Consider the following 19,789-nt stretch of genomic DNA (forward strand, 5'->3'; position numbering starts at 1 on the left):
AGCAGTGAACTGGGTCTGAAGAATGAGTAAGAGAAGGCCTTTCAGGAAGAGGAAATAGAGCAGAGGAAATAATGCTGAATAATGCTGAAGCAGAAAAGAATTTGTTCTGTGTGCTGACCCCAACCTTGGTTCAAGTGTAACAGAGCAGAGGTTAAAATTGCAGAAAATTAAAATAATAGGTTGGCTCAGACTGTGAATGAACAGATATGCTAATGAATTTGGAGATTATTTGTAATTCTCTGGTTCTCAGCCCTCATTCTGCCTCTAGGCAGAATAATTGAATTGGGGGATTGTTGCATAGATGTAAGAATGGTAGCTATGAGGATAAATGAATTCTCAATAGAAAATGGTGGTCAGTTATTCACAAATTTTTTTCTCTTCTAGTACATGTGAGGAACTACACATTGCCAGCATAAACATTTTCTCTATTCTTTATTTTTCCACTCCCTCCCCTGCTTCATTCCCCGGTTATGAAATAATGAGGACTAGTGAAAATAGAGGAATAAGAATTACGCCTGGGAGAAATGTTAAGAGTTAACGGTGAGATAAGAAAAAAGAAAACTGCACAGGTGCAATTTGCAGTGTACAATGAGAAGTAGATATAGGGGGAAGTCATGGTAGTAGTCAGGGAGAGAGAGAGAGAGAGAAAGTATTAATAATCATAAATGCAACAGAATCAGGAGCAGATGTAGCTGCAGTGATTGAGCACCAGCTTCCCACACATGAGGTCTGGTGCTCCATCCCTGGTACCTCCTAAAACCAAGCAAATGAAAACAATAACTCTCACTGGGGAGCAGATGTGGCTCCGTGATTGAGCACCTGCTTCCCACATAGGAGGTCCCGGGTTCAATCCCCAGTACTTCCTTGAAAAAAAAAAAGAAAGAGGAGAAAACAAATGCAACAGCATCAATGAGCTAGTAGAATAAGAAAGATGATCCCTAAAAGGATGAGTGTGTGGACAAGATTGCTGAAAAGTCAAGATAATTTGGGAATCTTCAGGGTAAAGATGGTAAAGTATATGTCAGAGGGAAGGAAAACAATCTCATTTTCTGAAGTAATGGAAGGAATAGGACAAGAAAGATACAGATACATTTTACAGATGTTAAGATGGAGAGGTAGATAGAAATTAAGGCCTCACATTCTCTATTTTGGTCAAATAACTATTGAATTAATCAGTAATAAGTATTAAACTCATCAGTAGTTAACAAAGTAGAGAAGTTGTAAAGTACCAAGGGATGGATTTTATAAGAAAAGTACAGGGAAGCGGATGTGGCTCAAGTGATGGGGCTTCTGCCTACCATATGGGAGGACCTGGGTTTGATCCCTGAGGCCTCCTGATAAAAAAGAAAAAGAGAAAACATGCCTGCGTGACAAGCCAGTGCCTGCATGAATGCCTGCGCAGTGAGCCAGTGCCTGTGCAAGTGAGTCATGCAGTAAGATGATGACACAACAAAAGAGAAACAAGGGGAGAGTCAAGGTGAAGCACAGGAGAGACCAGGAACTGAGGTGGCACAATTGACAGGGAACCTCTCTCCACATCAGAGGTCCCCAGAATTGAATCCTTGTGAATCCTAGAGGAGAAAAACAGAGAAGACAAAATGAGAAATAGATATAGAAGATCACGCAGTGAATGGACATAGACAGCAAAAACAGCAGAGTGGGGAGAAAAAATAAAAATGGCATCTTAAAAAAATAATTAAAAAAGGAAAAAGGAGAGACTAAAGAATAGCAGCATTAAAAAAAAAAAAGCAAAGTACATTGCATTTTAAAGAAGTTCTAATTTCAATGGAGATTATGCCTAGGAATTTGAGTGGGGAATTCTTTCCTCATTCTCTTCTTTCTTTGCTTAGAGGGAGCTGAGAACATCATCTGCTCCAAGCTGATCAAGAGGAAGTATGGCAGGGTCCTGAAAGCAAAATTTTTTACATGAAAGTGGTTTCTCCAGACATCAAATCTAGAAACTGCCAAATAAGGATTGATACATTCAATTCTGTAAAAAATAAAAAAGCTTCAGGTTAAAAAAAAAAAAGAACAAAAAGAGTACCCCCCCAAACCAAACCAAACCAAACAAAAATAAAGTAAATCAAAGCACACACTTTGATTTCCAGGGAAATCTTTGCCAAAGTATATGTTTAAGGGCTAATTTCTGAATTTATAAGATCCCTTATAAATTAGAATGAGAAAGATGAATAAGCTAATAGAAAAATGAGCAAAAGTTTGTTAACAGAACATTTAAAGTTCATATCGCAAATAAATGAACAAATCATCCTCTGGCTCATTAACAATTGCAATTGAAGTCAGAAAGAGTGGGCCTCTTGACAGCAGTGAGTTTTTTCTCTAGTTCTCTCTCTTTTTTTAAAGATCACTAACAAATCTCTAGTGGACCTTTATTAAAAAAAAGATTTATTTATTTACTTATTCCCCCTTCCCCTCCCCTCCCCCTGCCCTACTGTTGTTGCTGTGTGCGTCCATTCACTGTGTGGTCTTCTCTATTTCCCTTTTTGTCTTCTCTTCTCATTTTTTCTCCTCTAGGATTCACCAGGATTTGATCCTGGGAACCTCTGATGTGGAGAGAGGTTCCCTGTCAGCTGCACCACCACAGTTCCTGGCTTCTGCTGTGGTTCACCTTGATTCTCCCCTTGGTCTCTCTCTTGTTGCATCATCATCTTGCTGCATGACTCACTTGTGCGGGCACTGGCACACTACATGGGCTTTTGGCTCACCACGTGGGCACTGGCTTGCTGCGTGGGCACGCTTTCTCTTATTTTTCACCAGGAGGCCCCAGGGATCAAACCTGGGTCCTTCCATATGGTAGGCGGAAGCCCTATCACTTGAGCCACATCTGCTGCCCTCTCTCTCTTCTTTAACACTTTTCGTTTTTCATACCCTTTCCACAGACACCTCATCTCGCTTCTGCCTAGGTTTTGCTTTTTTCCCTGACTAGTGGAAATATTGTAATCACACAGATTTTTGTCATATTCTCCTTTTTCTAAAGTAAGTACAAAATTCTTGAGGATTTTCAAGTACGTTTATTGCTTATAAAAAGGGTGATACAGATGGTCAAAGGCTCCATCCTAGCTTCCACCCACGCTGTTTTTTAAAATATAGATCCTGTAAGAAGAGATTAAAAATTTAACATAATGGTGGGGTTTTGTTTATACAAAAGATTTGAGTAACATTTCTGAGGCTTTTGTTTCTAGTCCCTCCTAAGAATATGGATTGGTGTAGTATCTCTGGATTTGTGAGATAAAATAAGTGGACAGGAAATAGATGTGGAGGTGGATGATGATATGAATACTGCCAGTGGGTGTTTGCCCTCTAAGCAGTGGTAAGTGTTTTCATTTTCTCCCCTCTTCTTGTCATGAGTAATACATCAGTGGAAAATCTCCCCATCCTCCTCCAACCTTATCTATGTTGAGCCCTAGAGTGAGGGTCATTTGGGCACAGGTGGAACCAGCAACAGTAGGATTTTGAATAATAATAGTAAGTACTTAATTTTATATTCAGATACTGTGCTAAGTATTTCACATTTATCTTTTTTTTTTTTTTTTTTTTTTTTTTTGAGGTACTTGGGGCTTGGGATTGAACGCTGGACTTCTTGTTTGTAGGAAGCCAGTGCTCAACCACTGAGCCACATCGGCTTCCCTGAATTGGTTTTTCCATTTGTTTTGCTTGTTTTTGTTTTTTCAGGAAGCACTGGAACCAAACCAGGACCTCCCATGTGGGAGGTGGGCGCTCGACCACTTGAGCCACATCTATTTCCCTCCATTATCTCTTTTAATTTTCTCAACCACGTCATGAAATCCTTATGTAGATATTGTTCTTCTTTTTAATATGTGGAAAATTTAGGCACTTAAAGTTTAAATAACTTGTCTAAGGTAAGATTATCACCTAATCCACAACCTGAGCTCTTACACAGGATATGTGGTAAGCTGAAGTCCAAGTTCAAGATAATGGTAAGCCAGGTAGACAGTAGGTTGGGAGTAAAGGAGGGTGGGAAAGTCAGAGAAAGAGAAATAGACTTTGCGATTCCTTGGAGCATACCCTCTGGATATGGTTCCAGCTGCTCTTTATCCAGACTCCTTCCGTTTTCAACCTCTGCATACTTATTGTTTGTCTTCTAAAGTATTTGACCCTTCCAGTTTCAGAGACTTTCTTGGATTCTGTGGTGAATGAGCTTGCCATTTCATCATAGCTTATTGAATACATTCTTTGATATTTTCAATAATTAGTAATTTTGATCTCTCTTGCCAGTACCCTAATTCAGACCACCATAATCTCTCATCTGGACTACCACAATAGCTTCCCTTTTTCTTTTTTAAAGATTTTTTTCATTTATTCACCTCCCCCCCCCCCCCCTGCGTTGTTTGTGCTCTCTGTCTTGCTTCTATTCTCTTAGGAGACTAGGAACCAAACCCGGGGCCTCCCATGTGGTAGGCGGGAGCCCAATCACTTGTGCCAAATCTGCTTCCCCTCAATAGCTTTCTAACTGGTCTCTTGTCTCTTGTTTTACCCTATTCCCATCTGTCTTTTAAGCAGTTAATGTAAGAGTTTCACTGTCAATTTTTCGTCATGGAGATTTTTCAGCATTGTAAACTTTATGAGGTTTCTCAAATTTATGTTTAAAGAATGTTGAATTCAACATGCCTTTTTTTTTTTTTTGCCATACATGACACTGTAACAGCATTCTTCACCCCAAAACTCTTCGAATTGCATTTAAAATAGGGCATTCTTACGCTTAATATGTGTGTATATATCTGCAGTTTCTGGTTGTTTTAAAAAGGACTTGGTTATTACTTTGAGGTTGAGGTCTAAATTAGGATAATTGAAAATATTTCAAATTGGCCTTTCTAAGTTCGAGACTGTCTCATATAAAATTTTCCTGATTTGAAATACTGATAACAAGAGGAAAATCAGTTAGATTTATTAAGAAGTCAGACATGTAATATTTCCTCCCCTACCCCTCCCAAAGATGGCTCCCTCATATCCCTGCTCATTGTCTGCTCATTGTCTCTGCTTATTCTGTCACCTCATCTTCTTTAGGAGGCACCAGGTACCAAGCCTGGGACCTCCCATGTGGGAGGCAGGTGCCCAACTGCTTGAGCCATATCTACTTTCTGAATTTTAGTATATTTAAGCACAGTATTTATTATTATTATTTTTTGAGGTACTGGGGCTGGGAATTGGCCTGGGGCCTTTTTTGTGGGAAGTTGGCACTAAATCACTGAGCCACATTGGCTCTTCTGAATTTTTTTGCCTCTTTGCTTGTTGTTTTGTTTTCTGTTTTTACGGAGGCACTAGGGACCAAACCTAAGGCCTCCCATGTGGGAAGCAGGCCCTCAAACACTCGAGCCACATCTGCCCCTGGTAATTATTCTTTTTTTTAAAAAGATTTATTTTATTTATTTCTCTCCCCTTCCCCCCCCCGCCCAGTTGTCTGTTCTTTGTGTCCATTTGCTGCGTGTTCTTGTTTTTGCCCGATTCTGTTATTATCAGCAGCATGGGAATCTGTGTTTCTTTTTGTTGCGTCATCTTGCTGTGTCAGCTCTCCGTGTGTGCAGCACCATTCCTGGGCAGGCTGCACTTTCTTTCACACTGGGTGGCTCTCCTTAAAGGGTGCACTCCTTGCAGGTGGGGCTCCCCTATGCGGGGGACACCCCTGCGTGGCAGGGCACTCCTTGTGCACATCAGCACTGCATATGGGTCAGCTCCACACGGGTCAAGGAGGCCCAGGGTTTGAACTGCGGACCTCCCATGTGGTAGACGGACGCCCTAACCACTGGGCCAATTCTGCTTCCTGGTAATTATTCTTAATAATAATGAATAGTACATATTAGAAATTAAAATATAAAACATGGTATATAATACCTGTAAAATCTTGTAACACATCAGTTATTTGCTAGAGCCGGAATTGAAGTCATGTAGAAAGAATCCTTAAATTTTACTGTTTCAAGTAAAAAATCATAAATGCTATATGATTTACTTATATTAAAAATTAGTGAAATTTGAACTAAGAAGAAACTGTAATTATTTAGTTAGTCCATTTCCTGATAAGAAATGCAAAAGTAGACTCTAGTATAGTGATCAAATAGTTCATTTACAAATTTAAAATTGTCATTTTCTGAGTTCCAACTCAACTTTCTGTTTGTATGTCAAGCTAAACTTTACAGTTCCAAAGTAGACATAATTTTCTTCCAAAACTTGTCTTCCTTTACCAAATTTCCTAATTTTATTGATTGTATAGATCCTAATTTTTAGAGTCTTCTGAGCCTTAGAGTCAACTTTGATTATTTTTTTCCCATGAACCTCCATTTTTCATTGGTCAAAAAGTCCTGTCAATTCTTCAGTTGAAATATATTTTAGGTGATATTCTACATAGGATTTCACTGAATGAAAATGTTTTGCTGTATTTTTTTTTTTTTTTTTTAAGTCTGTTAATACTGGTATAATGGAAAGGGTAACTGGGTTTGGAGTCAAATCTAAATTCACGTAAGGTCAAACTACTTAAGATGGATGAACTAACCTTTTTTTTTTTTTAAGATTTATTTTTATTTATTTCTCTCCCCTTCCCTCCCCCGCCCCAAGTTGTCTGCTCTCTGTATCTATTCACTATGTGTTCTTCTGTGTGCACTTGTATTCTTGTCAGCAGCACCGGGAATCTGTGTCCCTTTTTTGTTGTGTCATCTTGCTGTGTCAGCTCTGAACTAACTTTTTAAAGTTTGGTTTATTACTTGAATGAAGATAATAATGCCTGCTTTATAGGATTATTGTCAATTAATAACATGTAAATTGAATGGCAATTAGTAGATGTTCAATATATTTACTTTCACCGCTCCCCAACTTTATTTCTTAAAGAGCAAACACTGGGGAGTGGATGTGGCTCAGGTAGTTGAGTGCCCACCTCCCACACTGAGCGCTCACCTCCCACATGGGAGGTCCCAGGTTCGGTTCCAGTGCCTCCTTGAAAAAAAAACAAAAATAAAGAACAAGCCAAACAAATGTAAAAAAACAACTTAGGGAAGCTGTTGTGATGCCAGCTTCCCACATACAAGGTTCTGGGTTCAGTGCCTGGCCCCTGCTACCTCAAAAAAAGACACCTAAAAATTAATAAACCAAGTACTTCAGGACATTTGACTTCAACTGTTAAAAAAAATCAATGTCGACTATAGAATTGTATACTTGAAAATGGTTAAAATGGGAAATTTCATATTGTATATATGATACCAAAATATAAAAGAAAAAAAACACTGGCAAATACTATATTTTATATCTCCTCAGGTATCCCCAGCTTTATAGAGGTGATGAACCTCAAATTGTATATTTCTTATGTACTTATTAACTGGTGCTCTAATTAAGAATTAACCAGATTCTTTGGTCGTTTTTTTACTTACCACAACTTTATTTAAACTGCTTCTCATCTCTTAATTATTGCTGGTCTCTGGCATCCCTCCCCCTTCCTTCTGATCAACATTTTGATATATCACTTTGGGGAAGTTTTATATTCTTGTTTAAGATATTTTTTTTAAGGTACTGGGGGTGGGGATTGAACTCAGGACCTTGTATGTGGGAAGCTGGTGCTCCATCACTGAGCCACATTGGCTTCCATGAGTTGTTTTTTGTTTGTTTGTTTTGCTTGTTGTTTGTTTTGTTTTGTTTTGGAGGCATTGGAACCAAACCCGGGACCTCCCAGGTGGTAGGTGGGAGCTCAATTGCTTGCACCATATCCACTCCCTTATTTAAGATTTTAACATTTTAAGCAGAACATTTTGTTTTTTTTGTTTTTGTTTTTGGCTTCTCTTGAGCCTATTTTCAAAACATTTCACTCTTTAAATAATGAAAAATTATACAATAATTGGGCTGAATTCATGAGGTTTTACCACCTAGTGAAATATTTGGAGTTGAAGTAGCTATTTCCTTTAAATATTCTTGCTGTGTCACTTATATTATTAATTTACTCAGCAAATCTAGTTAATGCAAATAAAATCTTATTTATAGGATAGGACTTGATTCATTTCCCTAGACAATAAAAGTTTCATTTTATTTGAATTCTGTTAATTTGGAACTATGTGTTAATATATACTGAGTGGCTTTGCTTCAGTTTTTGTTGTTGTTTAGTTTAGTTTAGTTTTGTTTTTCTGAGGTACCAGGTTCAGGAATTGAACCTGGGACCTCGTAAGTGGAAAGCCAGTGCTCAACCATTGAGCCACATCGATTCCCAAGTTGGTTTTTTCATCTATTTTTGTTGGTTTTTTTTCCTTTTGTTTTTAGGAGGCCCCAGGAACCAAACCTGGGACCTTCCGTGTGAGAAGGAGGTGCTCAACTGCTTGAGCTACATCTGCTCCCCTTTGCTCCAGTTTTATAAAGAATATTTAAACTACTTAAGAGAATACCTTCCAAGTACCCTGTGTACATTAAAGTACTCTTTACCTATAAACGATATGTTTCTTTATAGATTACCTTTAAAAGTGTACCACCTAAGAATATATGTTATACTTGATTGGTCATTTTTATTCATTATAAAATTTAAAACTTAGAGATTCGAAAGACTGCCACAATTGTTAATTTCATACTCTTAGCCAGCTGATCCATAATGTGTTTATTCTTCAATAAAATCTAAAGAGACCAGGGGATTAAAGTTGTAGGACTGTTAATGAAACCTGGGCACTTGCATTTGAGGTAATGGTGGTGGAGGAAAGAAAAAAGAAAAACAAGCTTTCAGGAAGATCTTCACTGTGTGATTAAAAATTGAGATTTATTGAGTACTCAGTAGATCTGTTGATTGTGCTGAAGTATTGGTAGGAGGCAGATATTTCTTCATCATTTTACTCCCTTGTCCATAGTTTTAATGAGCATCCAGAGTGTTTTATTTGGCTAAGTTTCAGAAAATGAATATACCACTGAATGTGCTTGTGAATAAGTTCTTTAAAGTATTTGCGTATTTGTTGTCCCATTTCTAAAATCAGCATAGCAGCTGTCATTTCCTATTTCAAATGATTGAAACAAGGCACAGTAAGCAGTTGATATTGAAAATTTCAAAACCAAATCCTGAAATCACAGTTTGTAGAAATCTAGGATTGTAGAATGTATTCGCCAAATATAAATAGGTTTTAGTGCTTTGGTTTCTTATTCTGACAACTTTTTAGTGGGATGACTACATTATCTGAAGGATAAGATGTTTCTGGTGAGTACATTTCTGTGATAAATCTCTCTGGAATAAGAGAATGTACAGTTCTTAATTTATTATTTAAGAAACATTTTTTGTTATAAATAGAACTTCCTGTTTGGTCTGACAATTGTTCATTTTAGAATATAAACTATGCTGGTTTTAAAATTTTTAATATAATTAGACATTCAAAAAAGTTATTGACACACCTTGAAAGAATATTATATAAAAATTAAAATTATCTGAAGCAGAGGTTGTCAAAATTTAAGGTGGAGGGAGGGTGGGAAATGAATCCAGGACCTCCTGTGTGGGAAGCTAGCACTCAACTACTGAGCCACATCGGCTCCCTTGAGTTGGTTTTTTCAACTGTTTGCTTGTTGTTTGTTTATTTTTGTTTTTAGGAGGCACTGGGAATTGAACCTGGGGCCTCCCATATGGGAAGTAGGCACTCAACCACTTGAGCCATATCCACCCCGCATCAAACTTTTTCTGTAAAAAAACCAAATACTAAATATTTTAGGCTTTACTCGCCATTTGTTCTCTTTTACAAATACTCAACTCTACCATTGTACAAAAGCAGCCAAAGATGATACATAAATGAGAGTGACTGTGTTTCAATAAAATTTTATTTAGAAAAACAGATGGTAGATTGTAATTTGCCAATACCTGATATAGAAAAGAGATTGTTCAGTAGGACTTTTTCAGAATATTTTTATATTCTTTACTAAATGTACTGATTGTGTTTTCTTTGTCAATCTGAAGCCCATTATGGGTCATCAATAAAAAATATGTTACAGAGAGTAAAAATAATTGAGAATCTGGGCCATCTTTGTTGGCAGAGATAAAGCATCTCTTGATGGGAGAACACGAGTTTTGTATGATTTTGGGGTCAGGAGAAAGAGTGGGGAGGTGTGAAGGTGGGCCTACAGAGTCTCTCTATATAATATGTATATATACATATTTGTGTATATATCTATAAATCTCTATTTGTATAGGAATACAAGAAAAATTGAGAATCAAGTAATGATCCAAATCTCCATGGCATCTCTTGGTTTTCAGCTGGATGAGCAATCCACTGGATAACTGAATAAATAAGCATCATGTATGCTTTTCAGAGTGTCTCAAACTGTCTGTTTTACAGGCATTTTAAAAAATTTTTGTTCAGGGATTAAAACAAAAAGTAATTTGGCATGCCTTTACCATATTTGATAACATAAACAAACCCCTAGAACACCTTCTTCAACACTTGGGCCAATTGTTAGAGAAAATGTTGATCCAATGAGTTACTTGATTGAATAGAAAATAAACTCTGAAGAATTTTTAATTATGAAGTTATTCTATCATTGATATATTATTCTGGGTTTCCATCCTGCTGTATTTTTTTCTCCTGTTCTATGTAATCATCGACTGAAATATTCATGTAACTCATTTGAAAAGTTAATTTAGATTGATGTATTGTTGCAACTAAATTAACTATAATGGGTTTTCTAGAATTTTCAGATTAAATGTAACTATTATGTATATATTTATTTTTAACCTTTTTTATTGTAAAATATTACACATACAGAAAAGTGCATAAAAAAGAGATGTCCAATTTAATAAGTTATTTTCAAGCAAACATCAGTGGAACTACTAAGCAGTTCAAGAAATATAGTATTGCCAGCAGCCCAGAAGCCCTTTATGTACCCCTTCCCAACCTAAAACTCTTTCCCTTACTACTAGGGGTATCCAGAATCCTGATTTTTACATTACCCACTTCCTTACTTTTCCTTATAGTTTTAGCACCTAAGCAGCTCTAAACAATATAGTTTAATTTTTCCTGTTTTTGAATTTCACATTATAAATGGAAGCAAACTGGATGAATTATTTAGTGTGTGAGTAATATTTTAGCAATGTATTCATTTTAGCCATTCAACAATAAAATTGGCCAAGGTAGACTAAAAGTAATAGAATATTAAGCAGTGTTCAAGCCTGGCTTCTGAAAATTGCTCCCATGGGCACCTTGTTCCAAAATGTTTGGTACCTCTTCCTGCCTTTAACAACATTTTCTACCTTGCAGGTCACAGTTGCAGGTGCCTTAATGTCATTCATGGTAGGTGGTTGGTGAAAGGTATAGTTCTTGGCTTTGAAAACAGATTTCTCAATGCCTCTATAAGATCTTATGTCACCCTGTAAATTTTATGGTATAGGCTTGTCTTTTTAAAATTTTATAAAGATGAGTTATTTAATAAAGATTTAATACATGTGAATGTTAACTTAAACATATAGTAAATTGATAATTTTATATGTACATACATAAATACATATATATACATACATGCCTGTGTTTCTGACTGCAGGAAACACTTTAGTCACCTAAAGCATTTGATTTTTATAGAAATAATACTTTGTTTTTCAGGTGAAACTTCCACCAATGATGGAAATCATAACTGCTGAACAGCTGATGGAATATTTAGGTTAGTGTTGAAAAATGGATAATTTCACATCTCTTTCAAAATAGAACAGTTTCAAAGCTAATATAAAAACAAATCTTACCTTTCTGAAGTGCTATTATATAATGCATTTTAAATTAATTGAATCTCAATTAAAATTTTATATCAATATAAGTCTTGTATGTTACAGCCTTCTTTCTGACTAGTATTATAATTCTGCAATATATAAAAGGATACTGAGTGATAGCTAGAAAGCAACAAGATATATGTTAATGCCAATAAATTGCAATGGAGAAGCACAGAAATTCTGACATTGCATGTAGAAGGTACTCAAAGATATTGGGTAGATTTGAATTAAATAAACCAGAAGGTGATCTAGAATAGTGCTACCCAAAATATTTATTGGCCTATGATGGTCTATGAAATGTTAATTTGTAGTATACAGTGAGTATACAGGGTCAATACCAGATATAAATCATTTATATTAGTAAGAACACTTCAATTCAGCTGAAATTTTTTTCATAACAAAATTTTTATTGAGTAGAACTGGTTAGAGAGCGGATAATTGTACAACACACTATGGTCCTTTACAATTTAGCAGATAAGAATTTATACATTGGTACTTTTACGAAATAGGCAATATTAATCCATATTCTTATATTACAACTTTGTTTTTTATTTTTTCTTACATTACAACTTTATAGTAATTAACTTTTTATTTTTAAAAAATCTTATCAGCTGATTAGTTTGTCTGCACCAGTCCAGACAACTGACTGATTTCTTTGTGAAATATAGTGAAGTAATTGGGATTGTAGCTTTTGTAATATTATTTAATCCTCATTCACTGACTTGGGACCTCATAGTTACAAGTAGATTAATTCGAATACATACCTGAAAACAAACTTTCTATTTTTTATCCTTCTTTTAGTTTAACTTAGTGATTAATAAACATAATCATTCTTAAATTGTTACATGGGAATGTCTGGAATATGTTTAGAGTTTCTGAGGAATAGCCAGCATGACTGCCAAGGAGCGTGCAAAGTAAAGGTTGTAGGATATGAGATCAGAGAGGTAATATGGGTTATATCATAAACCCTGTATGTTACTATAACTACTTTTTTTTTAATATTAAAAAGTTTTTTTTTATTTCTCTCCTGTCTCCCCACCCCCCCACATTGTCTGCTCTCTGTGTCCATTCGCTGTATATTCGTCTGTGTCCGCTTGCATTCTTGTGAGCAGCACCGGGAATCTGTGTTTTGTTTTGTTTTTTAATTTATTTCTCTCCCTTCCCCCCAACCCCGGTTGTCTGTTCTCTGTGTCTATTTGCTGTGTCTTCTTTTGTCTGCTTCTGTTGTTGTCAGCGGCACAGGAATCTGTGTTTCTTTTTGCTGCATCATCTTGTTGTGTCAGCTCTCTGTGTGGGCGGCGCCATTCTTAGGCAGGCTGCACTTTCTCTCGCGCTGGGCGGCTCTCCTTACAGGGCTCACTCCTTGCGCGTGGGGCTCCCCTACACAGGGGACACCCCTGCGTGGCAGGGCACTCCTTGAGCTCATCAGCACTGCACACGGGCCAGCTCCACACGGATCAAGGAGGCCCGGGGTTTGAACCGCGGACTTCCCATGTGGTAGATGGACGCCCTAACCACTGGGCCAAGTCTGCCACCTCTGTGTCTCTTTTTGTTGTGTCATCTTGTTGCGTCAGCTCTCTGTGTGTGTGGTGCCACTCCTGGGCAAGCTGCGCTTTTTCTTGCACGGGGCAGCTCTCCTTGTGGAGTGCACTCCTTGAGTGTGGGGCTCCCCTACGCAAGGGACACCCCTGAATGACATGGCACTCCTTGTGCGTATCAGCACTATACATGAGCCAGCTCACCACCCGGGTCAGGAGGCCCTGGATTTAAACCCTGGACCTCCCATGTGGTAGGCAGATGCTCTATCAGTTGAGGCAAATCTGCTTCCCTAGATTGACTTTTGTTGTGAGTGAGATAAGAAGCCAGTACAGGATTTTGGACAAAGAACTGACATGTTCTTATTTTGAGAGTGAATTCATGGTTGCTTAGGACTGGGGTGGGGTGGGTTAAAGAGGAATGGGGATTGACTGCTAATGGTTAGGAAAGTGGGGATGAAAATTGTTCTAAAATTAGATTGTGGTGATGATTTAATAATCTTGTGAATATATTAATACTAAAAACATTTAATTGTGTACTTTAGGTGGCTGACATGAATTATATCTTAATAAAATTGTTTAAAAAAGGGAAAACTGGAGGAAAGGAATTGGAGAGAGTACTTTAGATAAATAGAAGGACAGGCTTTAGTATAAACAGGTCATCCACAGCAATAGAAGGGAAGACAAAATATATAAAAATAGATGCAGCTAGGTAAATATGATTGTGGTAGCTTTTAGCAGGTCTCTTAGGATCTCAGTGAAATAAGCAAGGTCATCAGCTGAGACTGAGGAGAGAGAAGTTGAGAGTTTAAGAGGGAACATAGGGAAGCAGATGTGGCTCAAGTAATAAGGCTTCTGCCTATCATATAGGAGGACCTGGGTTCAATTCCTGGGGCTTCCTGGTGAAAAAGAAAAAGAAAAAGCTTGCCTGTGCGGTGAGCCAGTGCCTGCATGGTGAGCCAGTGCCTGCCCAACGAGCCGAGTGGTCGTGTGAGTGCCCACATCGCGAGCCAAGTACTCATGCAGCAAGCTGAGTGTCCACATGGCTGGGGGGGGGGGGGTGGGGAAGAGGGAACATATAAAATGTTGCCTAGCAATATGGGAGGGTGAATGTGTTGGGGAGATGTGCTATGATTGCTGGGCATTAGCTCTAAGGTTAGTGAGACCACCCAGTATGGTGTTATGGTTTCTCCAGTAACCTTCAGCTGTCAGTAACCTTCAGCTGTGTGAGTGCAGGACTAAATAGTTGGAGAGCAAGATTAACCAGAGTTGAATGTTTGCCAGGTGAGTATATTGAAGAAAGAAAGAAAGAGTGTAGGAAATTGAAGTATGTGTAGAGAGTGATTATAATGATGGACTGTAAAAATTTTAAGCTGCATAAGAAGGAAATGAGGATATAAGTATGTTGAAGGAAAATGTGATAGGATTAATGGATTGTAGGTCTTGATGGAGCTAAAGAATTTTTGGGTCTGGTAATAACAAAGCTCTATGACCTTGGTGAATGATTTTCTGAGATAAGATCAAAGACAAGGTTTTTGTAGAGGTGAGATCAAGGAACAGAGGTCAGGATACTGGAAGGATCATCTCCATGATTATTAAATTAACAAAAATTAGGGCAGGGTTTGTGGGAGAGAGACAGTAGACTAGGAATGAGGTATATTAACCTGGATGTGGTGGATAACTGCAATGAGGTAGGTAGATAATGGATAGTGTTATCTGATGGCATGAGTTTTAAAACAGGAATTTTAGGGGGGAGGGAGAAAGAAAATGGAAGTAAGGAATAAGCATATACCTGTTCCACTTCTTATTCTATGGAAATTGATGAGCTCATTAAGAGAGAAAGAGTAGAAACAGAGAAGAGGATCTAGGATTGTCCCCTGAAATTTCCCAGTGTGTAGAAATTGGGTAGAACAGTGTTGAACCTTTTTTTCATTATTGCCCCCGCTAAGGAGTCTTTGTAGTGTTTTTCCCCCTAATAACCTACCTGGGGAATTTTAATACTACAGATATACTGTATATATTTTTATGTACTGTGACCCTTTGAGGACCACAAATCATTGTAATATTTAAGATTTTTGTCCCCCAAGACAACATTGCCCCCTTTGAAATGCATTTGGGTTAGAGAACAGAGAAACAAGGAGAAAATACAGGAGAAAAACCAGGACAGAGTGAAAACCAAAACTCATAAAAGTACCTTCCTATGTGATTTAAAGAGTGACAAAAGGTTCTTTTCCTCAAAAGTGTATCCTTCCTTGCCCCCGCTCTCACCACCAAAATATTTTTGATACAGTGGCTGGAATTCACACTGTTTTGTCCCTCCTTTCCACCCTTCCTCTCTCCCTTGAGCAAATATTTACTGAGCTAATACTGTGGGTAAATTATTTGGGTGATCAACAATGCAGCCAAGTGACTGCAGAAATGTACTCTGTTAGGAAAATAACAGCATAGTATCTTTCTTGGAGAAACAAAAAAAAATATTCAGCATGTCTTGGTAGATTAAATTTATCTGTTACCTAGCAAAGCCTTGAGGAAGCAGGATATAGTGTAGATAATTTTGCTAGGGAAAAAGAAAAACTTATGAAGAAATAATCTAGGTTTGGGATAGCTAAAGAGGTTTGGGAGTCACAGGTGAGAAGACTTAACTACCAGGTACAACATAAAAGTAATATGATCCTAATGGGAGGGGAAGAGCAATGAGCAAGAGTGATGTGAAGAAGATTGATTTAAAAGATTGATAACACCCATTGTTGGTTAGATGGGGTTAAACCTGAACTGTTGGTAGCAATGAAATTTGGTGCAACCTTACTGTAGGACAATCAGGTAATATGTACTAAAATATAAAATATTTATACCTTATTATCTTGAAGTCTCAGGAACTTATTCTCCAGAAACACTCCACAAATCTGCAAAGAGATGAGTATAAGGATATTAGTTACAACATGATATATCTTACTAAGATATTTATGGGACACTGGTTAAATAATTTGCACGTCTATACAATATATGGAATGCTATGTAGTCATGAGAAAGAATGAGAAAGCTTTATATGTAATAACGTGGAAAGATGCTCAACTATACTATAAAGTGGAAGAAAAAGAAAGTTGCAAAAGCATTATAGTATATACATTGAAAAAATATGTAACATAGCAATGAACATTGATTCTTTTTCTGGGTGAAATTTGGGGGATTAGCTTTATATGTCATCTACTGTTGCAATGTTTAAACATTTACCATTAAAATCTATTACTTATCTGAAAAAAATTAAGTTTTAAAAGGCAATTTCATAATTTATTTTTTTACAGGAGATTACATGCTTGATGCAAAGCCAAAAGAAATTTCAGAAATTCAACGTTTAAACTATGAGCAGGTAATACATGCAATTTTTATTATATTAAAATATGTAATGTTATCTTCTGGATATATTCCTTTGTCTCTAAGTGGTTGGCAAACTTTTTCTATAAAGGGACATACAGTAAATATTTTAGACCTTGCAGGCCACACATGGTCTCTGTTGCATATTCTTTATTTAATTATTTTACAAACCTGTAGAAATCATTCTTCATTCACAGGGTGGATTTGGCCCATAGGCCATACTTTGCTGATCTCTGATCTGTATGAACACATACACTATTTAGAATGATACATAGATATCATTCAGGTTAATGATATAACCTGTTGTTTCCCTTGAAAAACTGACTTTCAAGTAAATTTGTCATTGTCTTTTCTTTCCTCATTTTACAATTATGTTTAGGAGAAAGTTTGAGCAAATGAGGCTGTGGTATATCATTACAACAAATTCTGCTGTCTCCTAGTTTCAATGTGTCCACATTCTTGGCATGTTTTTTAGAACCTGATCTGTGATATAGCAGGATCACTAGGCCCACAATTATAGGAGCTGGAAGAAAGTGAGCAGAGTTTCATTTTCTTTAGTATTCCTCCTTTGCTTGTCAATAGAACGCAAGAAGGAATCAGCTAGTAGTATTAAATCCATGATTCATGACTATAACATTTGAACAATTTCTGTTTTCAGTCTGTATACATATCTCTTAAAATGGAATCTTATAATTTATTTGGTAAAATAGAACTTTGTTTATATGACCTAAATTTGTTTTTCTCAAATTTCAGAGCCAATTGCCTAGTTTTGATACAAGAGAATTTATATTCTTTCTACTATATGCCCCTCCAATAGATTGTAACCTATTTAGTACCTATCAGTGTCTGATAAACAGGGATTCAGTTTTAAATTTATTATTTTTGTATATTGGTTTTTACTTTTCCATCAAATATACTGGATATAGATATATTCATGTATAATGTGTTTAAATATCTAGAAAAACATGTTTTATAATAGTCTTCTTTACAGATTTATGTGATCACATTTTTTAAAAAAACTTGACATGGATAGGGTGACTTTTTAATTTGGCCACATGTTTGTGATCCAGCCTCTGCCTGTCTACTACTTTATGCTCTGTTTTCTATCCTGTAGCCATGCTGGACTCCTTGCTGTTCCATGAACTTATTCTGCACCCAATTTGCACTGGTATCAATTTTGTCTGGAATGCTCTTTTCCCAGAGCTTTCTAAGGCTCAGTGTTTTGCTTTAGTCTTTAAATGTCATTTTCAGAGAGGCCTTCCTCTTTGATTTTAGACTTAATACATTTTTTATTACATATATATAAAATTTCCCACTTTAGCTACTTTTTAAATATATACAGTTCAATGATATTAATTTCACTTACAATGTTGTGCTACCATCACCACTTCCAACTATTATTAAAACGTTTTCAAACTCTGTACCTGTTAATCAGTATCTCCCCATTTCCCTTATGCCCCATTCTTGCCCGTGTAAAACTGTAATCTACTTTTTTAATCTATGAATTTGCATATTCTAGTTATTTCATATAAGTGGGATCATACATACTTGTCTTTTTGTGTCTAGCTTATTTCACTCACCATGATGTCTTCAAGGTTCATCCATGGTGTAGCATGTATCATAACTTCATTCCTTTTTTATGTGTGAATAATATTCCATTGTATGTGTATTCCACATTTTGTTTATCCATTTATCCATTGATGGATACTTAGGTTATTTCTACCTTGTGGCTATTGTGAATAATGCTGCTATGAGCATTGGTGTTTAATTATCAGCTTAGGCTTTTGATTTTAGACTCCTGGTCTAAAATTGGTACCTCATCCTTGTCACTCCGTATGTTCTCATCCTGCTCAATTTTTCTTACTAATACTTGACATTATATATTTATGTGTTTGTCTCTCCCAGTAGCATGTAAGTTCTATAAGAGCAGGGACTTTGTTTTATTCTCTTTTATATCCTTGGAACTTAGAAACTGACATATAGTAAGTACTTAATAAAATTTTGGTGAAGAAATGAATAAATTGGATAAAATGGAAAGCTAGAAGTAAGTGTCTGCATTTAAATATCTCCTTTTTTGTAGATTTGATTTTTTAAAAATTTACCCTTTTCTATTTTCAGAATATGAGTGATGCTATGGCAATTTTGCACAAACTACAGACAGGCCTGGATGTAAATGTAAAGTTCACTGGTGTCCGTGTGTTTGAATATACACCGGAATGCATAGTATTTGATCTTCTTGATATTCCTTTGTACCATGGGTGGTTAGTGGACCCTCAGGTAAGTAGAAAGACTAAAATAATATTAACAAAAGTTCAGTAAAAACTGATTAATTTGGCAAATTAATCGAGATTTATATTTTATGATATTTATATTTCTGTGCTTTGAAAAGAGATTTTCTGTCACCCCAACATTTACAAAAATGTCCCTCTTCCATATTCCTATCACTTTAACTGTACTTTTCTATATGTACAGTGGCCCTGTACATATACTCTACACTCACATTCCAGATTTCGCCTCTTGGCAAGTACATCCTGGCAAGAGGTAGATGACATAACTGAAGAAAGTTTAAGGAACACCCTATTAACAAAGGTGTGGGCAAAGTTAAAGGAAAACAAGGGATAGTGAAGTATCCTGTAATTAGCAACAGCAGAAAGCTATTACCACCTCCTAACCCTGAATGGGTAAGAGTAGGGAATAGTTAACAGAATCCAGCAAGACTGATTGCTGAAGGACAGCGCTGCTGCACAGAAGCAATGGCCTATAATAGAAAACTGTACTTACTACCAAACTGTAGCCCAACAGGGAAGAAATAGAGGTAATAAAGATTGACTTCTTTCTTCTCACTTTCTGATCCCCTGTCAGTTTCTCCCATTAGCTAAATCCAGTGAAAACTATGAGGCAAGGATTCTAGTTGCTACAGTTCATGGAGGTCAACCTACAGGAGCATGGAGTAGAGAGGGATGGGTAGAGAGTGTATCTGGAAGGGCAAAAGGAAGAAGTAATTCCTTTAGTTGAAGTTCTTAAGTAGGCTAGAGGCGTCTCTGTTCCATCGATCTGTCTTTTGTGTGTTCCTATACTATATTAATTACTATATTAATGTTATTGCTTATTTACAAGCTGTAACAGAAGGTAAGGTAAAATTTAAAATATTGTTAGATGT

At 36.6% G+C, this 19,789-nt stretch overlaps 1 protein-coding gene across 1 annotated transcript in view; it reads left to right on the forward strand.

The window, feature by feature from the left end:
• The window catches only part of MINDY2 (MINDY lysine 48 deubiquitinase 2), a 109,038-nt gene that overhangs the window by 4,277 nt on the left and 84,972 nt on the right, over window positions 1-19,789 (forward strand). The window contains exons 2-4 of the mRNA XM_004452875.5: window positions 11,562-11,619; window positions 16,560-16,624; window positions 18,748-18,906. Coding sequence (XP_004452932.2) covers window positions 11,562-11,619; window positions 16,560-16,624; window positions 18,748-18,906 — 282 coding nt within the window. The remainder of the gene's footprint in view (window positions 1-11,561; window positions 11,620-16,559; window positions 16,625-18,747; window positions 18,907-19,789) is intronic.

Source organism: Dasypus novemcinctus, chromosome 3 (genome assembly GCF_030445035.2).
Source record: "Dasypus novemcinctus isolate mDasNov1 chromosome 3, mDasNov1.1.hap2, whole genome shotgun sequence".
In the NCBI taxonomy this organism is placed as follows: Eukaryota; Metazoa; Chordata; class Mammalia; order Cingulata; family Dasypodidae; genus Dasypus; species Dasypus novemcinctus.